This window comes from Canis aureus, chromosome 31, assembly GCF_053574225.1.
Source record: "Canis aureus isolate CA01 chromosome 31, VMU_Caureus_v.1.0, whole genome shotgun sequence".
NCBI lineage: Eukaryota > Metazoa > Chordata > Mammalia > Carnivora > Canidae > Canis > Canis aureus.
In genome coordinates this window covers 37,052,383-37,069,285 of record NC_135641.1, presented here as the reverse complement: position 1 = coordinate 37,069,285, position 16,903 = coordinate 37,052,383, and the positions used below count along the sequence as shown (strand labels likewise).

General features: G+C 38.5%; 1 protein-coding gene across 1 annotated transcript in view; it reads left to right on the top strand.

Moving 5' to 3' along the window:
* WDR49 (WD repeat domain 49) overlaps positions 1-16,903 on the top strand; it is a 127,101-nt gene that overhangs the window by 100,617 nt on the left and 9,581 nt on the right. The window contains exons 16-17 of the mRNA XM_077879533.1: positions 5,035-5,144; positions 7,418-7,564. Coding sequence (XP_077735659.1) covers positions 5,035-5,144; positions 7,418-7,564 — 257 coding nt within the window. The remainder of the gene's footprint in view (positions 1-5,034; positions 5,145-7,417; positions 7,565-16,903) is intronic.

Sequence of the window (16,903 nt, the reverse complement as noted above, 5' to 3'; positions counted from 1 at the left end):
AATATTTATTCACAGGATATTTATTTTCTGTGAAAATAATACATGTTCCTTAGGAGAAATTTTGGATGTATAGATAAGCAAGAAGGAAAAAGATGAAAAATCACCTGTCACAACAGTAGTGCCGACCCTTAGGCATTTCCAGTTCCAGGCAAATAAGCAAGTATATAGCAATGTGTATCTTATGAAAACAGAGACTAGCATACATAGTTTATAACCTGGTTTATCATTCAAAAAAAAAAACTGGGAGTACATTTCCGTGTGAATTAACAGAAGTATCCACAGACATCCACATCTCTAATGACACTCTAGGGACTTAGGAGTTTTGTAACCATTTCCTTTCTTTCAAGCATTTAGACTGTTTACCAGTGTTATCTGGGAAAGCATTTCTCAAACACCTTCATGCATACATATTAGAGTATCCAATGGCCTTCATCATTAGAATAGATTCTTTAAAATGGGGTTGCCGAGTCCAATATTTTGAAGGCCTGTGGGTCATCTTGCTAAGTTGCTGCCCTGAGACCTTCCCCCACCAGCAGGTACCTGGAAATGGCTGCCTCGAAACCAACACTGGATGTTGTCATTGTCCTAAAACTGTTGCCATGGTATCTTCTCATTGTTTTCAGTTGAATTTTTTGATTATTTGTGAGACTGAACTCCCCCCCCCCCCCACGTGTCTATTAACCTTTAACAATTTAATAATGAACTTGAAAGAGGTATTAGACATGCACTCGACTGATTCCTGTCATATCTTTGAGAGAAGCACATCCTAGACTCTTCTTGAATAATTCCTATGGGATGCACTCACCATCTTAAAGATGGCCTTCTCTGTTATTGAACCAGTCTTTATTATAAAATGACTTTAATGTTAAGTCAAATCTATTCATGCATAGAACTCTCTCTCATTGACCTTCATTCTTATTCTAGGGCAACAAAGAGCAAGTCTACTCTACCTTCTATTATCTGACACTTTTCACCTTGGCTGCCATTTAAAAAATGGGGAAAGGGTTAATTATCAGAAAGCAGGAAAAAAATAATCAGATGGGAAATGAAACAAAAATTTCCAGTAATTTCTCAGTAAGTTTGTGTAAGACAGAAGACATGCTTAAAATTGATGTTTCTTAGACGTGAGAAATTATTATGATGTTCTAAAGTCCTTATTATGGTTAGGAGGGAATTGATATTTAATATTATTTATATGCTGTTGATTACCTAATTATCCTGCCAGTAGATCTTCTGTGAGAAATTAAATTAGAGAATTTATGGACAGCTATAAGAAAAAAATACACAAAACATTAAAATCGCATTTTAAATTAGGCCTTATATGACATAAAACACTTGGAGGATTGAAAGTCTACTTTTGCCAACAATCTGTGGCAATAATCATCCTTTGCCCATGTATAACGAATGAAAGCAAATGAAAGTTTACTCAATTTTTAAAATTCGAATCTTAAAAATATTAGTACTGCAAATGATTGTTTTTGAAAGTACCACATCTCCTTATTTTTTTGTCTCATCATTCTGATAGTTCCCAAGAGTATTAGGACTGGCCATAGGGGTGATGGAGCTCTCTACTTTGAATGGAAAATATTTTCGTGTTTTTGGTTAAAGTGATAGTAGTGCAGGGATCCCTGGGTGGCGCAGCGGTTTGGTGCCTGCCTTTGGCCCGGGGCGCGATCCTGGAGACCCAGGATCAAATCCCACGTCAGGCTCCTGGTGCATGGAGCCTGCTTCTCCCTCTGCCTATGTCTCTGCCTCTCTCTCTCTCTCTCTCTCTCTCTCTCTGTGTGTGTGACTATCATAAATAAATAAAAATTAAAAAAAAGTGATAGTAGTGCAATACTTACTGCGCTCCTACCATATTCTAGGCACTGCTCTAAGGTCTTTATGTATTTAACTCATTTAATTGTCCCTGAATCTTTAGGAATGGTTACAATTATCATCCTGATTTCATGACTAGGAGAGCAAGGCAGAAAGATGGTAAGTGATTTGCCCAGTGTCAACCCACCAGCAAGAGGTGAACCAGAAATCCCAAAGCAGGCATTCTGGCTCCAGAGCTAGGGCATATTGCCACTGCTCAATACTGCCTGCCCAACAAACATCATGTGACAATATTGAGAAGCTATTGGTTTCTGAGCCAAGTGATCAAATATTTTGTCAAATTCCTGCTATGCATAAGCCACTACTCTGGGCACTTTCACTTTCCTTTAATGCCTAGTAGGGCACTTGGGGACTTGTCACATGTCATTCTTCTCTTCTATATCCTGAACCAAGAGGGGAGAGATCTTAGAGCCTTTCTTTCTCATAGAATTGATGGCAAGGCTGCCAGAGCCCATAGTAGGCCCTCCTCCAGCATCACCATGTAAGACCTTTTTGTAAAGTTTTAACTCCCTCTAAGCCCTTTATTACATTATTCTCCATTTTCATCTTCATCCATTAGGAGTATTGGAATTTGGGGAATATTCACCTCTTTTTAATTGTGTCCACATTGTCATAGTGACCATTCCCCTAAATGTCAAATGTCTATGGAAAGGAAGTAATAAGTTAGACTTTGAATGTGGAGTTGACTCTGCTGTCTAGTGGTTCATAGAACTGCCCTTCAGTTAGAACTTTGTCATTATGGCTGTACTTCCTCGTCAGTCATCTCAGTAGTACAGTTTGGTGTGATTCCCAGGAGAGCCTCCTACTTTATGCCTACACATTTCCCTCTGTGGATTTAACTCCTCAGGGGAGGTAGGCAAAGTGATTGTAGTGTCACTGGATGAGAGAACCAGGAAGCAAATTGCCTAAAAGCAGGAGAGAGTTCAGAGTGTCTTTGGAAAATAAAGGTCTGGTTTTATCTAGTCCAAAGGTAGACCTCCCTACTTCTAGGCCTCCCTTTACAGTTTGTACCTCAGTTTATAACAGTAATACTTCTCTGGGGGAAAAAGTATTAACCTAACAACTGTAAGCCATAACTATACTACATTCCACCCTTCCTGTACCTACCACTAACTTCTAATTGTTAACAGATTCTCTTACTATCTTAAAATGACTCGAAGGGTGCCATCATAGTGGTTTGCCAAGCCCAGATGGTGGCTAAATAATATGTTCTGATTCATGAGGGATTGCACATTGTGAGGGAACCATTCCAGTGTGCTTTGGGGAAAAAATGCCACCTGCTTCAGTCTTTGGTTGCCAAAGATTCCCTTAAAAAAATCTATAATTCCAAATAATTTATGTAGACACTTCACACTGTCAAGGAAATAGAGCTTAACTTCCATTGTCATCCACCTGTTAAGTATAGTCTGTGTGTGGAAACTAGCTTCCAAGAGTAGTATATGGAAAGGAAGGGAAAAGTGACTTTATAGGGCAGAAGCTTGGCAAACACAACCTTGACCAATAGTAAGGTTAACATCAACAGTGATAAGACAGGTTGATAGCATGTACCCTTGATAAGATGTAATGAGAATAGCACTTCATCTCCATTGACTTCCTTCCAACAACCCATAACCCCCCATCTAGCCCTAAGAAAAACATCAGATAAACATAGATAGAAGGGCATTCTACAAAAAAGAAAAAAAAAATCTGACAAGTATTTTTCAAAACTGTCAAGGTCATTAAAATACAAGGAAAGTCTAAGAAACTGTCATAGACTAGAGGAAGCTAAGGAGTATAATGTGATTTCTGGGGACAGAAAAAAGGACATTAGGGAAATCCTAATAAAATGTTGAGTTTAGCTAATAGTCATGTATCAATATTGGCTTCTTAGTTGTGATAAATGGTAATCTGTGCTATACTATCTTGACAACTTTTCTGTAAATCTAAAATAACTCTAAAATGCAAAATTTATTTATGTAAAAAAACTCAATCAATAAATTGCTACTTAAACCTATATAAATAGCACACAATATTAACTTTGAGATGCATAGACTTAATTTCACTTGTATTGATATTTTAAACTCTTGAGTTTGGGAAATACAGTCCAAATAGAGCAGAGGGAAAGGAAGGAGGGAAATGAACATTTATTGAATAGTGTTATTTATTAGGCACATCGCCTAACAGCCATCTATCTCCTCTCCTTTAAAACCACAATGAGAATCTCATTGTGTAGAGCAGGAAATTGAGGCTGAGAGTATAGGAAACCTCTCAAGGTTCTCCAGCTACTCAAGAGGCAGCCTCCAACCTACAGATAAAAGGGGGTGAGAGAGCAGTCAGCAGGAGGAGCAACAGATGCAAGGAAAGAAGGCAGCAGGGAGAGGGCAGGCTCCCCAGGGGCTCTGGTAATTGTGTGAAAAATGGGTGTGTTTTCTGACCTGATGCCTCTAAAAAAAATACTAATATAACTTGTCACTGTAAAGGGTAGAGGTCTATACAGTGAATGATAACTATAGTTGAAACCATTTCCTGTTTTCTGACAGGAATTATGTACAATTGTATAATGATGTCACCCCCTGTGTTTTACTGATAACACTGTTTCCTTGGATTCAAGCTAATCTAAAGTTTCCCTATAGATTCATATGACAAGTCTCAAAAATGCTGAGGTTTTTTTTTTTTTTGTTTTTTGTTTTTGTTTTGTTTTGTTTTGTTTTGTTTTTTGTTTTTTTTTTTTTTTTTTTGCATTTTGGATACCATAAGTGAAGATCCAGTCCTCACACTGGATAAGTTTTTGACACGTACCACCAGTTAGCCAGTATAATTTATACACAAGGCAAGAATAGTGTGTGCTTCTGTGAAATTTTCTTCTGCATAATTTTTTCTCTGACCTTCCAGTTGCTATGGGAATCTTTGCTTAACTAGCCTCCTGGCCTCTCTGGCTCTTACCCTTTTATATCATCACCTGGCTTGCAGCCATTTTATTCAAAGAAATGACTTAATTAGTGTAAACAAATGTCGACACTTAGGTCCACAGTATAGAGGGGTTTTTTTTTGTGTGTGTTTCTTTGTTTTGTTTTGTTGTTGTTGTTGTCAACAGTAAGATATATATTTAAAGCCTGAAAGTCCTATTCATCCTTTTGTGGTTGATATTTTATTTTATCATGTATTATTTTCTTCCAGTGTCAGACCATCAGAAGTCATACATTTGGGTATAAAATATAAGGAAAGAAATATCTTTAAGAAAAAAGCACATAACCTTTACAAGGGTGAAGTTGTACAAAAACCATCCAGTAAGTAATCACTCTTGACATATTTTTATAGTGTTATTATTTTATAGATTGGTATGAATAAGACAAATAGCTACTCCGTGTGCCAGGAATGCTGGTATCCCTTAATAAATGTGAAGGTAAGGTCCTGTAATCTCTATTTAATGAAGGAGGAAAGTGAGGCTTAGAGACATCAGCGACTTGTCCAGGGCTGCACAGCATATAAATGGCAGAAGTTTAAGGTCTAAGCCAGAGAACACACATAATGTGCCCAGTATAGTTTCTAAAAGAGAGTCGGCATGGAACATCAGTTCTCTCTCAAACACTTATAAGTGTTTAAGAGATGAAAATGAATAAAAATTATTCTTGCTCTAAGGAAGCCCAATGTAAGTTTAGTTTGGGCTAACCAGAAAAAGAGTTATATATAAAACAAGTAACCGTAAAAAAGAACTGATATCATACTGAAGGATATTATTTAGAAATGTAGTAAGAGGGGCACCTGGGTGGCTCAGCCAGTTAAGCATTTGACTCTTGGTTTCAGCTTAGGTCATGATCTCGGGGTCCTGAGATCCAGGCCTGAGTAGGGCTCAGCGGGGAGTCTGCTTGAGGATTTTCTCCCTCTGCCCCTCTGCACACGCTTGCGTGCTCTTTCTCTCTAAAATAAATAAATACATCTTAAAAAAAAAAAAAGAAATGTAGTGAGAGTGATTTCCAAAACTTCGTCATATGAAGATATTTTACTCACTGCCAATCTTGTTTTAAACGTATATCTGAGGGGTAGCTGTACTTTCATAGAGTAGATACATTAATTTTATTTTATTTTATTTTATTTTTTTTAATTTTATTTTTATATTTTTTCAATTTTAATTTATTTATGATAGTCACAGAGAGAGAGAGAGAGAGAGGCAGAGACACAGGCAGAGAGAGAAGCAGTCTCCATGTACCGGGAGCCCGACATGGGATTCGATCCCGGGTCTCCAGGATCGCGCCCTGGGCCAAAGGCAGGCGCCAAACCGCTGCGCCACCCAACATTAATTTTAGAATTTCTACTGAAATTTTGCTGTCAAAATGTATATCATTATTTAATATTCAATGCACGTTTATAAACTAATCTACAGGATCACATTGGATAATATTTGTAAAGTACTTACAACAGTGCCTGGCATACTATAGAAACTTAATATAATTACTAATTACTAATGTTATTATTATTATTACTACTAGTATGCCTTGGAGCATGACCTTTGGGGTGCAACATGCTTGAGCTGAAGTCCAAGGTCTGCTATTTACCAGTAAATTCAGGCAAGTTATTAAAGTATCTTGAGCCTCAATCTCTCCTCATCACTTAGAAGTGCATAATGACACTCTCCAGGTTCTGAAGATTTCTCCTTTGGTTTGACATAACACCTTGATTCTTAAAGCATGTTCCACGGCCAGCAGCATGAGCATCGTCTGCAACCTGGGAATGTACATTGTGGGCCCCCATCCCTACCTACTAGATCAGAAATGGGAGTCATGTAGAGACAAACCCTCCCGGTGATGGAAATGCCTGGTTTAATTTGAGAACCACTGACATAGCACATGACTTGTCCCACACAGAGTGCTGAGTGTGTATTAGTTGACTTTTCCTGGATACCGAGCCACCATGACGACAAAGGCACAGTTCCCACCTTTGCGCTGCTAACAATCAAACAAACGTAAAATCACATCTTGAGTGAAGCCTTCTCCCTTTAGCCCAGGAAGCAAAAAAAAAAAAAAAAAAAAAGGAAACTTTTTCCCATTGTCCAAGACTTTGCTTTTAAGTGCACGAATAAAAGAGCTTTCCTTTCCATCACCTCACTGTGTGCATCTGCGGCACAGGAACACAGCTCTGGTTTACGTGTTAGCGAAATTAAAAGGTACCTGCAAATTCGAAATTTCAGATATGTTGTGAAATACTAAAAACAAGATTCCGTCTGACAAAAATGATGCAGTTTCCTGGTAGATAAAAGAGAAACTGGAGCTCTTCCAAAACTGCAGAACACACATTTTCAAGGGAAAAACAGCGAAAGAATACAGAATAAAAAATAAATGAAAGGGGAGCCTTGAGTTCCTTTTGGTCCCTTTGAATAAAAGGACCGTGGATTTATCACGAACAGCTGTGTTTATAGGGTTTGCTGATGGCTGCAGCTGTAGCAGCTGAGTAACAGGAAGGTTAAATTTTAAAAAGTTAACTTGGAAATGGGCTAGCTCCTTCTGAAGGAATTAATGATTCTGTACTTCTTTCGTATCCTCCCCTAAAACCTACTGTTGGGAAGGTGCATTTAGGTCGTTAAGCATCAGAGACCTGAAAGAGCTGCCTGAAGTGAAGAAACCAGCTTTTCTTCTGGACCTGGAGAGATACTTTAGGGGAAAGCCAGAGGAGGAGTGCTCCCAAATTCCAGAGCTTTCATCACTCTCTGAAAGTGAGTCGTCAGCCGTCATATCCTCCCATCCTCTCTCCCCCTTAAACTCAACCACTCAACATCCCCGCCCCCAACAACAACAACAACAACAAACCCCACTAAAGTCAGAGAGCATGGGAGTAACATGTTGGCCTTGAGGTTGCCATGAAAGGAAGTGTGGTTTGCCTGTTACGATTTATAGCTCAGCTGCTGATCTGTGCTCTCAGAAAGGGCAGCCAACAGGCTGGAACACATAAAGAGAGTATTTTTATTTTGTCACTCTCCTGAAGTCGGAATGCCATGAATATATTTTATGAGTCTGCCACGGATGAGAGTCCCCCCACCCCCCAACAATCTTCATTTTCCAATCTGATACCAGAGACAGAGATATCCTAAGAGGGCTTTAGACCAGAGCCTCTGACAATCTGCTTTTGTTCTGTTCGCATGGTGCACTATAAATAGAGGCTACTTAACGTGCATGGGATTAGAGACTTCCAGCTGCAGTGCTGGGCTTAGATAATGGGAGGACGGGAAGCTCAGCCTAGAAATATGTGTGAATGATCTCAGAAGACTCAGAAACAAGGTGTGCAAAAGCGTGCTCTATTTCTCTGATGGTTATGGGCTTCCAGGTTCCTAAGAATCTGAAGAAAGGTTCCTGTGCAGGAATCCTCCCCGCAGAGATTGGCCCTGGGGGGAGTGCAGGAAGCACAACCTGATTCTCAGTGAGGCACTCAGAAAGCATATGGACACTGCAGGGAACTCATTTAAAATAATTAATGAAAAGTGCGAATTTCCAACTTGTCACAGTCAAGAGATCAGAACTACACTCGAACCATCTGAGATCTGTGCTTTCTAAACTTTTCAAATCCTCTGAGAGGAGGGTTCAGCATCATCCTTGAGAAATCATAACCCTTGTAGGAGGGAGGCGTTTCTTATGTCCACACTGGAGGAAGTGGAAGCCTCTCATCTTCCTGTGGTTCCCTATGGAAAAGGAGAACAGCTGGTCAACAATTTTTTTTTTTTTTTGAAATTCCACTTGTAAGCAAGGTACAGCTGTCATTCCTCATTGCCATAGTTTCCAGTTGAATTGTTATCAGCTTCCTTTGCCTTTACTCAAGAGTTTTTCTTCTCTAAACTTATAATCATTTATTTGGTCTCATGAGGATCATCTAATGGTTTCTGCTCATTTCTTTTAAAACCATGAATCCATAAACTTCGGGGCTCTACATAAACCATTTTGTGCATCTGACAGGGCTTTCAGTCTATCATCCTGCCCGCCCCCACCCCCCTGGATGATTCATCTTTTAAGAATAAACATGGAGAGTGCTTATCTTGTCCTCCTGAGTCACACACAGAAGGGAATCTGGGGAACAGACAGGAAGAAAGGATCCACAGAGCCAGGACAAAGTGTAGAGACACAGAACCTGCACAGGGGAAGAAACCAAGGTGGAGCAATCAGAACTGAGGGAAGAGAAATAGAAGGCAGGGAGTATGCCCATGCTGGGGAGTAAGAAAGTGGGAGAGGTCAACGGTGAGGGCAGCAAACACCTCTCCTCAGTGGTGCAAGGTCCCGCGCTCCCATGAGGAGCCTTGTACATTCTGCAGCAAGAGAATTCTTCCTTATGGGCAGGTGGATGTGCATGTGGCCAGGTGTGGCATAGGTGGCTGGATGGACATGCCTAAAATGCTCTCATATATTTTCAAAGAAATTTTTTTCTCCTTGATTTTGCAATATAACTTTTTTCTGTAATTTCCACAGTTTTTTAAAAAGATGTTTTCTGCCCCCCCTTTTAAAAATAAAACCTTTTCTTCTTCAGCTTTTCATCCTCTGCTTTCTTTTCAATATTGAACTTAACTGCCTTTTCTGCAAGTGAAAATAGAGCTAGCTTTTTCTTTCTTTCTCTTTCTTTCTTTCTTTCTTTCTTTCTTTCTTTCTTTCTTTCTTTCTTTCTTTCAAGTTCTACCAACTTAAAGGAGAGACATGCAGACTTTGAGGACAGCCAGATGCATGACATGGGACGCTAGGTTCTGTGGAAGCACCAAGGGAGAAGCCAGATGAACTGTAGCTTGGGGCATAGGAAGCAATGCAGAGTGGTGGTCACATACTTAGGATGTGCAGGAGTCCACGGGGTGAAGGAAGAGGAAGGGGAGTCAAGATCAAGGAAATAGTGTGAGGAAAGGCACCTAATGCATGAAGTAGGGCAGAGGCCCTCGTGATTCCGAGTTGACTGCACTGGGAGACTCTAGGTAAGTGAGTTTGACACACCTGAGTAGAGTAGAGTTTAGAATGTGTTGAGTTTGAGGTACTGGTGTGCTATTTAGAAATAAAGGTCTTGAGGAGGGCAGAGGACTGTAACAGGCCTAGTGTAATATCGTAGAGTCTTTAACTATCAGATACTGCAGGGATGTTTGCTCATTTACGTGTTTAGCCTTTTCTGAGGTAGATATTGAAGGCCTTCTCTGTGCTGGCCCCTGTGCTGGAGGCTGGAGACAAAGAGTTAACATGTGGAGGCCCAGCCTTAAAAGATCTTGAAGACTAGTTGGCAAAATAGATAAGGAAATTAATAATTGTGTTTTACAGCAAGAGCTATGATAGAGATCTGCACTGGCTACTATGGGACCATGTGGAGATTCATTGAGGGTGTTTTGGGGGAAACCTGATTATGTTGAGCTAGATAGTAAAAGTCAAGTTGTTATCAGTCAGGTAAGAAAAATGGGGGATGATATTTCTGGCAAAGGAGTAGCTTACGCAAATGTAAGGTGGTATGAGTAACGAGGACTAAGGGAGCTACACATAGTTCCAAGTGGCCAGGTTCTAGAAGGGGCATGATGAGAATTAAGGTTAAATAGGTAAATGGCAGCCAAATCTGGGAACACTTAATGTACTATGCTAAAGAGCTTGGAATTTATTTTATCAGAAATGAGGACCAATTGGAATGTTTCAATCAGGTATTCTGAATTATTCCATTTTATCTCTTCTATTAATTCTTCTGTCTTTATATCTCTTTGTATTATTCTTTTTGTGATTGTTCCAGAGGGTATAATACTTATTTCTGTGTCATTTAGTCCTTCTTGTAATAGTAGGCTTCCACAAAAATTATTTTTCTTCAGTCTGAAGAAGGTTCTGCAGTATTTCTCATAGTGTGGGTCAGCTGGTGAGCTTTTATGTGTCTGAAAAATGCACTTATTTCATTATGGCTTTGGAAGGATATTGTCACTGGTTTTAAAACTCTAAATAGGATATGGTCATTTATTTATTTATTTATTTATTTATTTATTTATTTATTTATTTATTTCCTTTCAGGTCTTTAAAGATAGTGTCCCATTGTTTCCTTGCTCCCAAATTCCTGTTTAAAATTCAGCTCTTAATATTACTGTGGCTCCTTTGAATGTAATATCTTTTTTTTTTATTTAAATCTGACTCCTTAATAAAGGGTTTTCACTTTATCCTTACTTTTCAGTAGCTTTATCATGATGGATATAAATATACTTTTCTCAGTATTTATTTTGCTTGGAGTTGATAGGAATTCTCAACTGAATGTTTTTTCAGTTTTGGACAATTCTCAGCCATTATCTTTTCGAATATTGTTTCTTTCCAATTCCCACTCGCCTGTCCTTTTGGGATTGCAAATATGCATATATTAGACATTCTATACATAATAAATATTTCTTACAATCTTTTCTTCTTTCCATTTTATTTTCCTCTTTGGGCCTTGAGTGCTTTATATTGACTTTGCACTCACTAATCCTGTCTTTGCCAGTCTGCTCTTAAACTCATGTGATCAATTTCAGATTTCACATATTTTTTCAGTTCGAGAATGACATTTGAATCTCTTTTTATATAGATTCTAATCCTCACTTAAAACATTCATGTTTTCATCCATTTTGTCTAAATTTTCTGTTTTCTTTAACATACTTATAATAGTAATTTTAAAGCCCTGACCTGCTAACATCAATATCCGGATGATCTTGGGGTCTGCTTCTACTGTCTATTTTTTCCTCATGATTATTAGTCACATTTTCCTTCTTCTTTGCAAATCTTGTAATTTTTGTACAAATTTTTAATTCTATGACGGAAATTGTGTATATAAAATGTATAGATACTGAAATTAATGTTGTTTTCTCCCAGAGATAGTTTACTCTTTCTTTAATTGGGAGAGAACATGAAGGGCACATCACATTAATTCAATTAGGAATTGAGCTTGGTCAGTGCTTGGTTACAGCTTTAGTTAGATTTAGTCTACTTCTGATTTCAAATGTCTGTTTTAAGCTTCACCTATTATTGGTATATCGTCTCCTAAGTACTGCAAGATTACAGGAAACATTACTTTGCCTCTCCAGTCCAATCTACAATCTCCATCACCCTAGCATTCAGAAACCATCCTGTGGGGAATACTCACCGTAGTTGTGGGATTTCTCTGGATTCCAGTATATCATACCAACCCACATAGTCATCAAAACTCTTCTGATTTTACTTTCCCTTAGAAAAGTCTCTTTGTCTATGGCAATCCGGTTTGTGGACATGATGAATCCACAGAGGGAATTAAATATTTGGCAATCTTAACCCATCTAAGAAGGGTTTTACCATCTTCACAATTTTAGTTTGATAATCTTTGCTTCCACCACCCTCTGATGTGTTTAAAAATATTATTTCTATAATTTACCTGTTTTTGTTTTTCTATCTGGTACAATGAGAAGGATGGTAGGACCTACCACTACCTATCTTTTATTCAGAAACTTTATTTATTATTATTTATTTATTATTTATTTATTCAGAAAGTTTATTCAAAACTTCTGTTGAAATGTTTAAAACAGGAAAGTGACATGACCAGTTTTGCATTTTAGAAAGCTTTCTGGAAACTGTGTCGTAGATGCATTATAATAGGGCTAGACTGAAGGCAGCATATTGTACTAATGGAAGCTTGTTGTTTGCAGCCAGCTATCTGCTTTTGAATCCTTGCTTTGCCTTCTACTAGTTGTTTATATCTGGAAAAATTATATAAGCTGCCAATCCCAGTTTTCTTATGTAGAAAGTGGGGCTAAGCATACCTGATTTTGAAGCTGTGTGGGTAAACTTTAGCACAATGACTAGCACATACTAAGCATCCGTTGGATGGCATTTGTTATTATTTTGAAGATAAGGAAACCCTAGAAAGGAAGTAACGGAGTTGAGAAATGTTAAGGAGAGGGAATTTCAGGGTTATTGCCCTGATGAGATGTGAACATGTGTATGACTATCATGTTTCTAGCTTGGAAAACTATGTCCAAAACAAGACTAGGATTTTAAGAGAGGAAATACAGGAGGAGAAAGATGGTTTAGAGTGTTTTCAAAATATGCTGAGATAGAGGTGCTTGTGGGACGTCAACAAGAAAAGCTAACACTTTTCTGAGAAAGTGATTATAGTAGGAAAGAAAGACAGAGTGGTAACTGAAGAGCAAGTGCAGGCATGTTTCAGAGTTTATGTTATTGTTAAGCTCATTTTTTAAATTTTTGATATAATATAGGAGCATTATAGAATACTAGCTAGTAGGAAGTAAAGAGAATTCTAAAGAACCTGGGAATATCAGACCTGAAGAACGGCCACTACCCCTCAGAGCTGAGACAGACCAAGGAAGATGCCCATCCAAGCTAGGGCTGATACTCAGACCTCACTGGAGGGGGCTTATCCATGTGTCACTGAATGGTAAGATGGCAGAGCTGCCGCAGGTGTAGTGTGTCAAAATTCTGCTCTCCAATGACATGGGAAGCCATCCACAGGGAGGTGCTACATCTCAAAACTCACTGCAAAGCCACCAAAAGAGTACAAAGGGGGGTGTTCACAGCAAGGAATCACTCTGGTAGACCTCTGCTTACTTCTTAGGGTAAACAAGGAAGTCCTACACCAGGTAGTGCCAGACGAGTGGCACTCTGCTGCAAAGCCACCCGAGAAGGTGACAAGGAAAGCTGCTGGTTCTGGGCTCTGGAGTAGCTATGCTTGCATCATGGGAGTCTAGAGCTGCAAAAGCCTTGGTGGGGACTTGGTACTGGGGGAATCATGCTGTAGGAGTCTAGTGCTAGAGAAACTGCCCTGCAGAAGCATGGTGAGAGGAGACTCACTTGGAAGAAAAATCTACTTCTCCATTGTCCCTCTAGCATTCTCTTGTGACAGGGATCAGCATCAACCAGCTGGCAAAATAAATATTTACAGGGTTCTAGTTTATTATCACAAAGGAGGCAGTGGAGAGTGGATTTGGAGCTGAGGGGCAATATATCAATAACTGGCATATTATCATCTTACCTATATTTTCATGCCCCCCCCCACTCTTGGCCCTTTACATTCTTTTGTGTATTTTGAAATTGCATTCATCTTTCCTAAGGTATTAATAATGACTATGGTTGTCTTTTGGGAGAATTTCCATTTATAAAGTGAATAAAACTTGGGAGACTCAAAGCAATAATGGTATAAAGGCAAAATTCCAAGCATACACTTGGCTTCAAATCAAGACTCCACCCCTTGCTAGCTATATGACTTCGAACAAGTCAATTACACTCCCTGTGCCTTAGTTTCTTCAACTAAAAATGGGCATCATATTAGTTACCATCCTCATAATGTTGCTGTGAGCATTAAGTGAAATAATTTAGGTGAAGTGTGTAGCCTAGGACCTGACACCTAATAAGAATTTCTTTACTGATAATATTTTATTGTTATTATTCCATTATTATTCTACTAAACAACTCTATGTTACAGAAATTATCATTGTCCTTATTTTCTATATGAGGAGTCTGTGGTATAGACTCTATGGCATAGACATAAAGAGTTTAAGTCACTTCTCTGGTCTGACATAGTTAATAAGAGGTGGTTCCTGCATGAGAAGTGTCCATGTTATTCAGTTGTCCATGTTGTTAATATTTCTAGGTGTCATCTCCCTCGTTCAAATACTGTTCAAATCATATCCCCTAGGCAGACTATTCTTATCCTTATTTCTGAAACCAGCCATTTTACTATAATATTACCTATTTTTATCACTTTCATTGAAAAATTGTTCATCTCCTTTTCGGGAGGATGCTGCTAGATTGAAAAAAAAATATTATAAAAGGGCCCTTAACAAAAATCTCAATTACCAACATATCCCCCCTCCACATTTTCATTACAACAGCTTACTTAAATCTTTGGGCTGCATTTTCCACGCACTTATGCAATCCCCATAATTACAGCGTGTGGAAGGTTATTTGGCAATTGTATGATGAGGGGCATCCTGCCAGACTTACTTTCAATATTCTAAACTATCACTTTGGAACCCAGGACAGTTTTCAAACACTCCATAATCCCCCAGTGACTTTTTAGTCTTACCTACTGGGTTTTTAATGTCCTTTTGTATTCTCTTTCTTTTCCTTTCAAGTTGAAACATCTTTCATACTCTCTCTTTAGCTTCCAAGTTGTTCCCTGTGGGTTCTCAAACAGCTTGAAGCCCCTCTTTGATATCCCTTATTCAAAAACCTGGCAAGGACTTAGAAGTGTCTCTGGGTCAGGTTTTGCCAATAAATTCCCTAGAATCCATTCACACTGTATGTGTAAAATCTTTAAAATTTCCAGTGTAGAGAAAATGCTGCATTAGTGACAGCTCACGTGAATTGTTTGTTGTTGTTGTTGTTCTGTCAAAGACAAAGTGAATGGGACAATTAAAGACATGATTTCATTGCAGGCTATTGCATAGGGAGAATATTTGTTAAAGAGGAATGCCTCAAAGAAAAGGAAGTGGGCTTGAGCTGTTACAGGGGTAGGTTAGTGATCCAGGAATCTTACTAGACTTTTGGGGAGGGGTAGAGAGGTCTTATCTCAGAGTATGAGAGAAGACTTATCTGTTATCTGCAGAGTTATCTGTCTCCAAAACTCAAAAGCATGGAGGAGTTTCTTAACCACCCCTGCTTTCCAGGAGTACAGGGCTCAGTAAGGTTCAACATTGTCAGTTCCCTGGCTTTTGTTCAAGAGAAAGGAATATCACTTATGGAAAAAGCCAGAGGTGATCATAAACTTCAGTGGGGGGACAGGAGGGGAACAAAGCAGGGTCTCAGAAGTGGTGTCTCACGGATTCTTGTTGATGTTGCTCCTATAAAACCAGTTGAAGCATATGTTTGAGTTGGTGACAAAGGTCAGTTGTTCTGGATCACTGATATTGTGGAAAATTTCTTACTGGAACAAAAAATTAAAATTAAAAACCCATGTATAGATATATTCATTTTAAGTAAGAAATGAAAGATTGTTATATGTGATGTACTCCAGGAAATTTTAGATAACTAAAGAATGAGCGTAAACAAGAGACATCTTGGAAGTATAATTCCTTCCTATTATTTTTATCTTTATATAATAGCTCTAAATCATCCTGAGAAAGACACACAAACACACACACCAAAATTTGGGTCCTACAAGACAGACATGATTAATATGTGAAAAACATTTTTTAAAAAGTTCAACAGATGTTCCACATATGTCATCAGTGAAATGCAAAGTAAAACATTAATGAGATATCACTGCTCCTATTAGATTCCTATTAGAATGGCCAAAATCCAGAACACTGACAGCATCAAAGGCTGATGAGGATGTGAAGCAACAGGCCCCTCATTCATTGCTGGTGAGAATGCAAAATAGTACAGCCACTCTGGAAAGCAGTTGCAGTTTCTTACAAATGGAAACATACTCTTACCACATAATCCAACAATCGTACTCTTTGGTGTTTAACCAAAGGATTTGAAAACTTATGTTCACACAAAAGCCTGTGCATGGATGTTTAAAGCAACTTTATCCATAATTGCCCTAACTTGGAAGCAACTAAGATGTCCTCCAATAAGTGAATGTATAAATAAATTGTGGTACATCCAGGTAATGGAATATTATTCACTAAAGAGAAATGAGCTATTAAGCCATGAAAAGACGTGTAGAGGAATTTTAAATGAATCCTACTAGATGAAAGAAGCCAACCTGAAAAGCAACATACTGATCATTCCAACTATATGACATTCTGGAGGAGGCAAATGGTAAAAAGATCAGTGATTTCCAGAGAAGGAGAGAGGAGGTGAATAGGGTGAGCACAGAGGATTTTTTAGGGCAGTGGAAATACTCTGTATGACATTACAATGAGGAATATATCCATTAATCTTTTGTCCAAACCTATAAAACATACCACCAGTAGTGAACCCCTTAGGTAAACTATGTACTTTGGGCAATTATGATGAATCATTGTAGATTCATCCTCAGGGGCAAAAATGTACCATTATGGTGAGCAATGTTAATAAAGGGGAGGCTATGCATTGGTGGGGACAGGGGATATATTGGAAATATTTTTACCTTCTTTTCAATTTCATTTTAAACCTAAAGCAGCTCT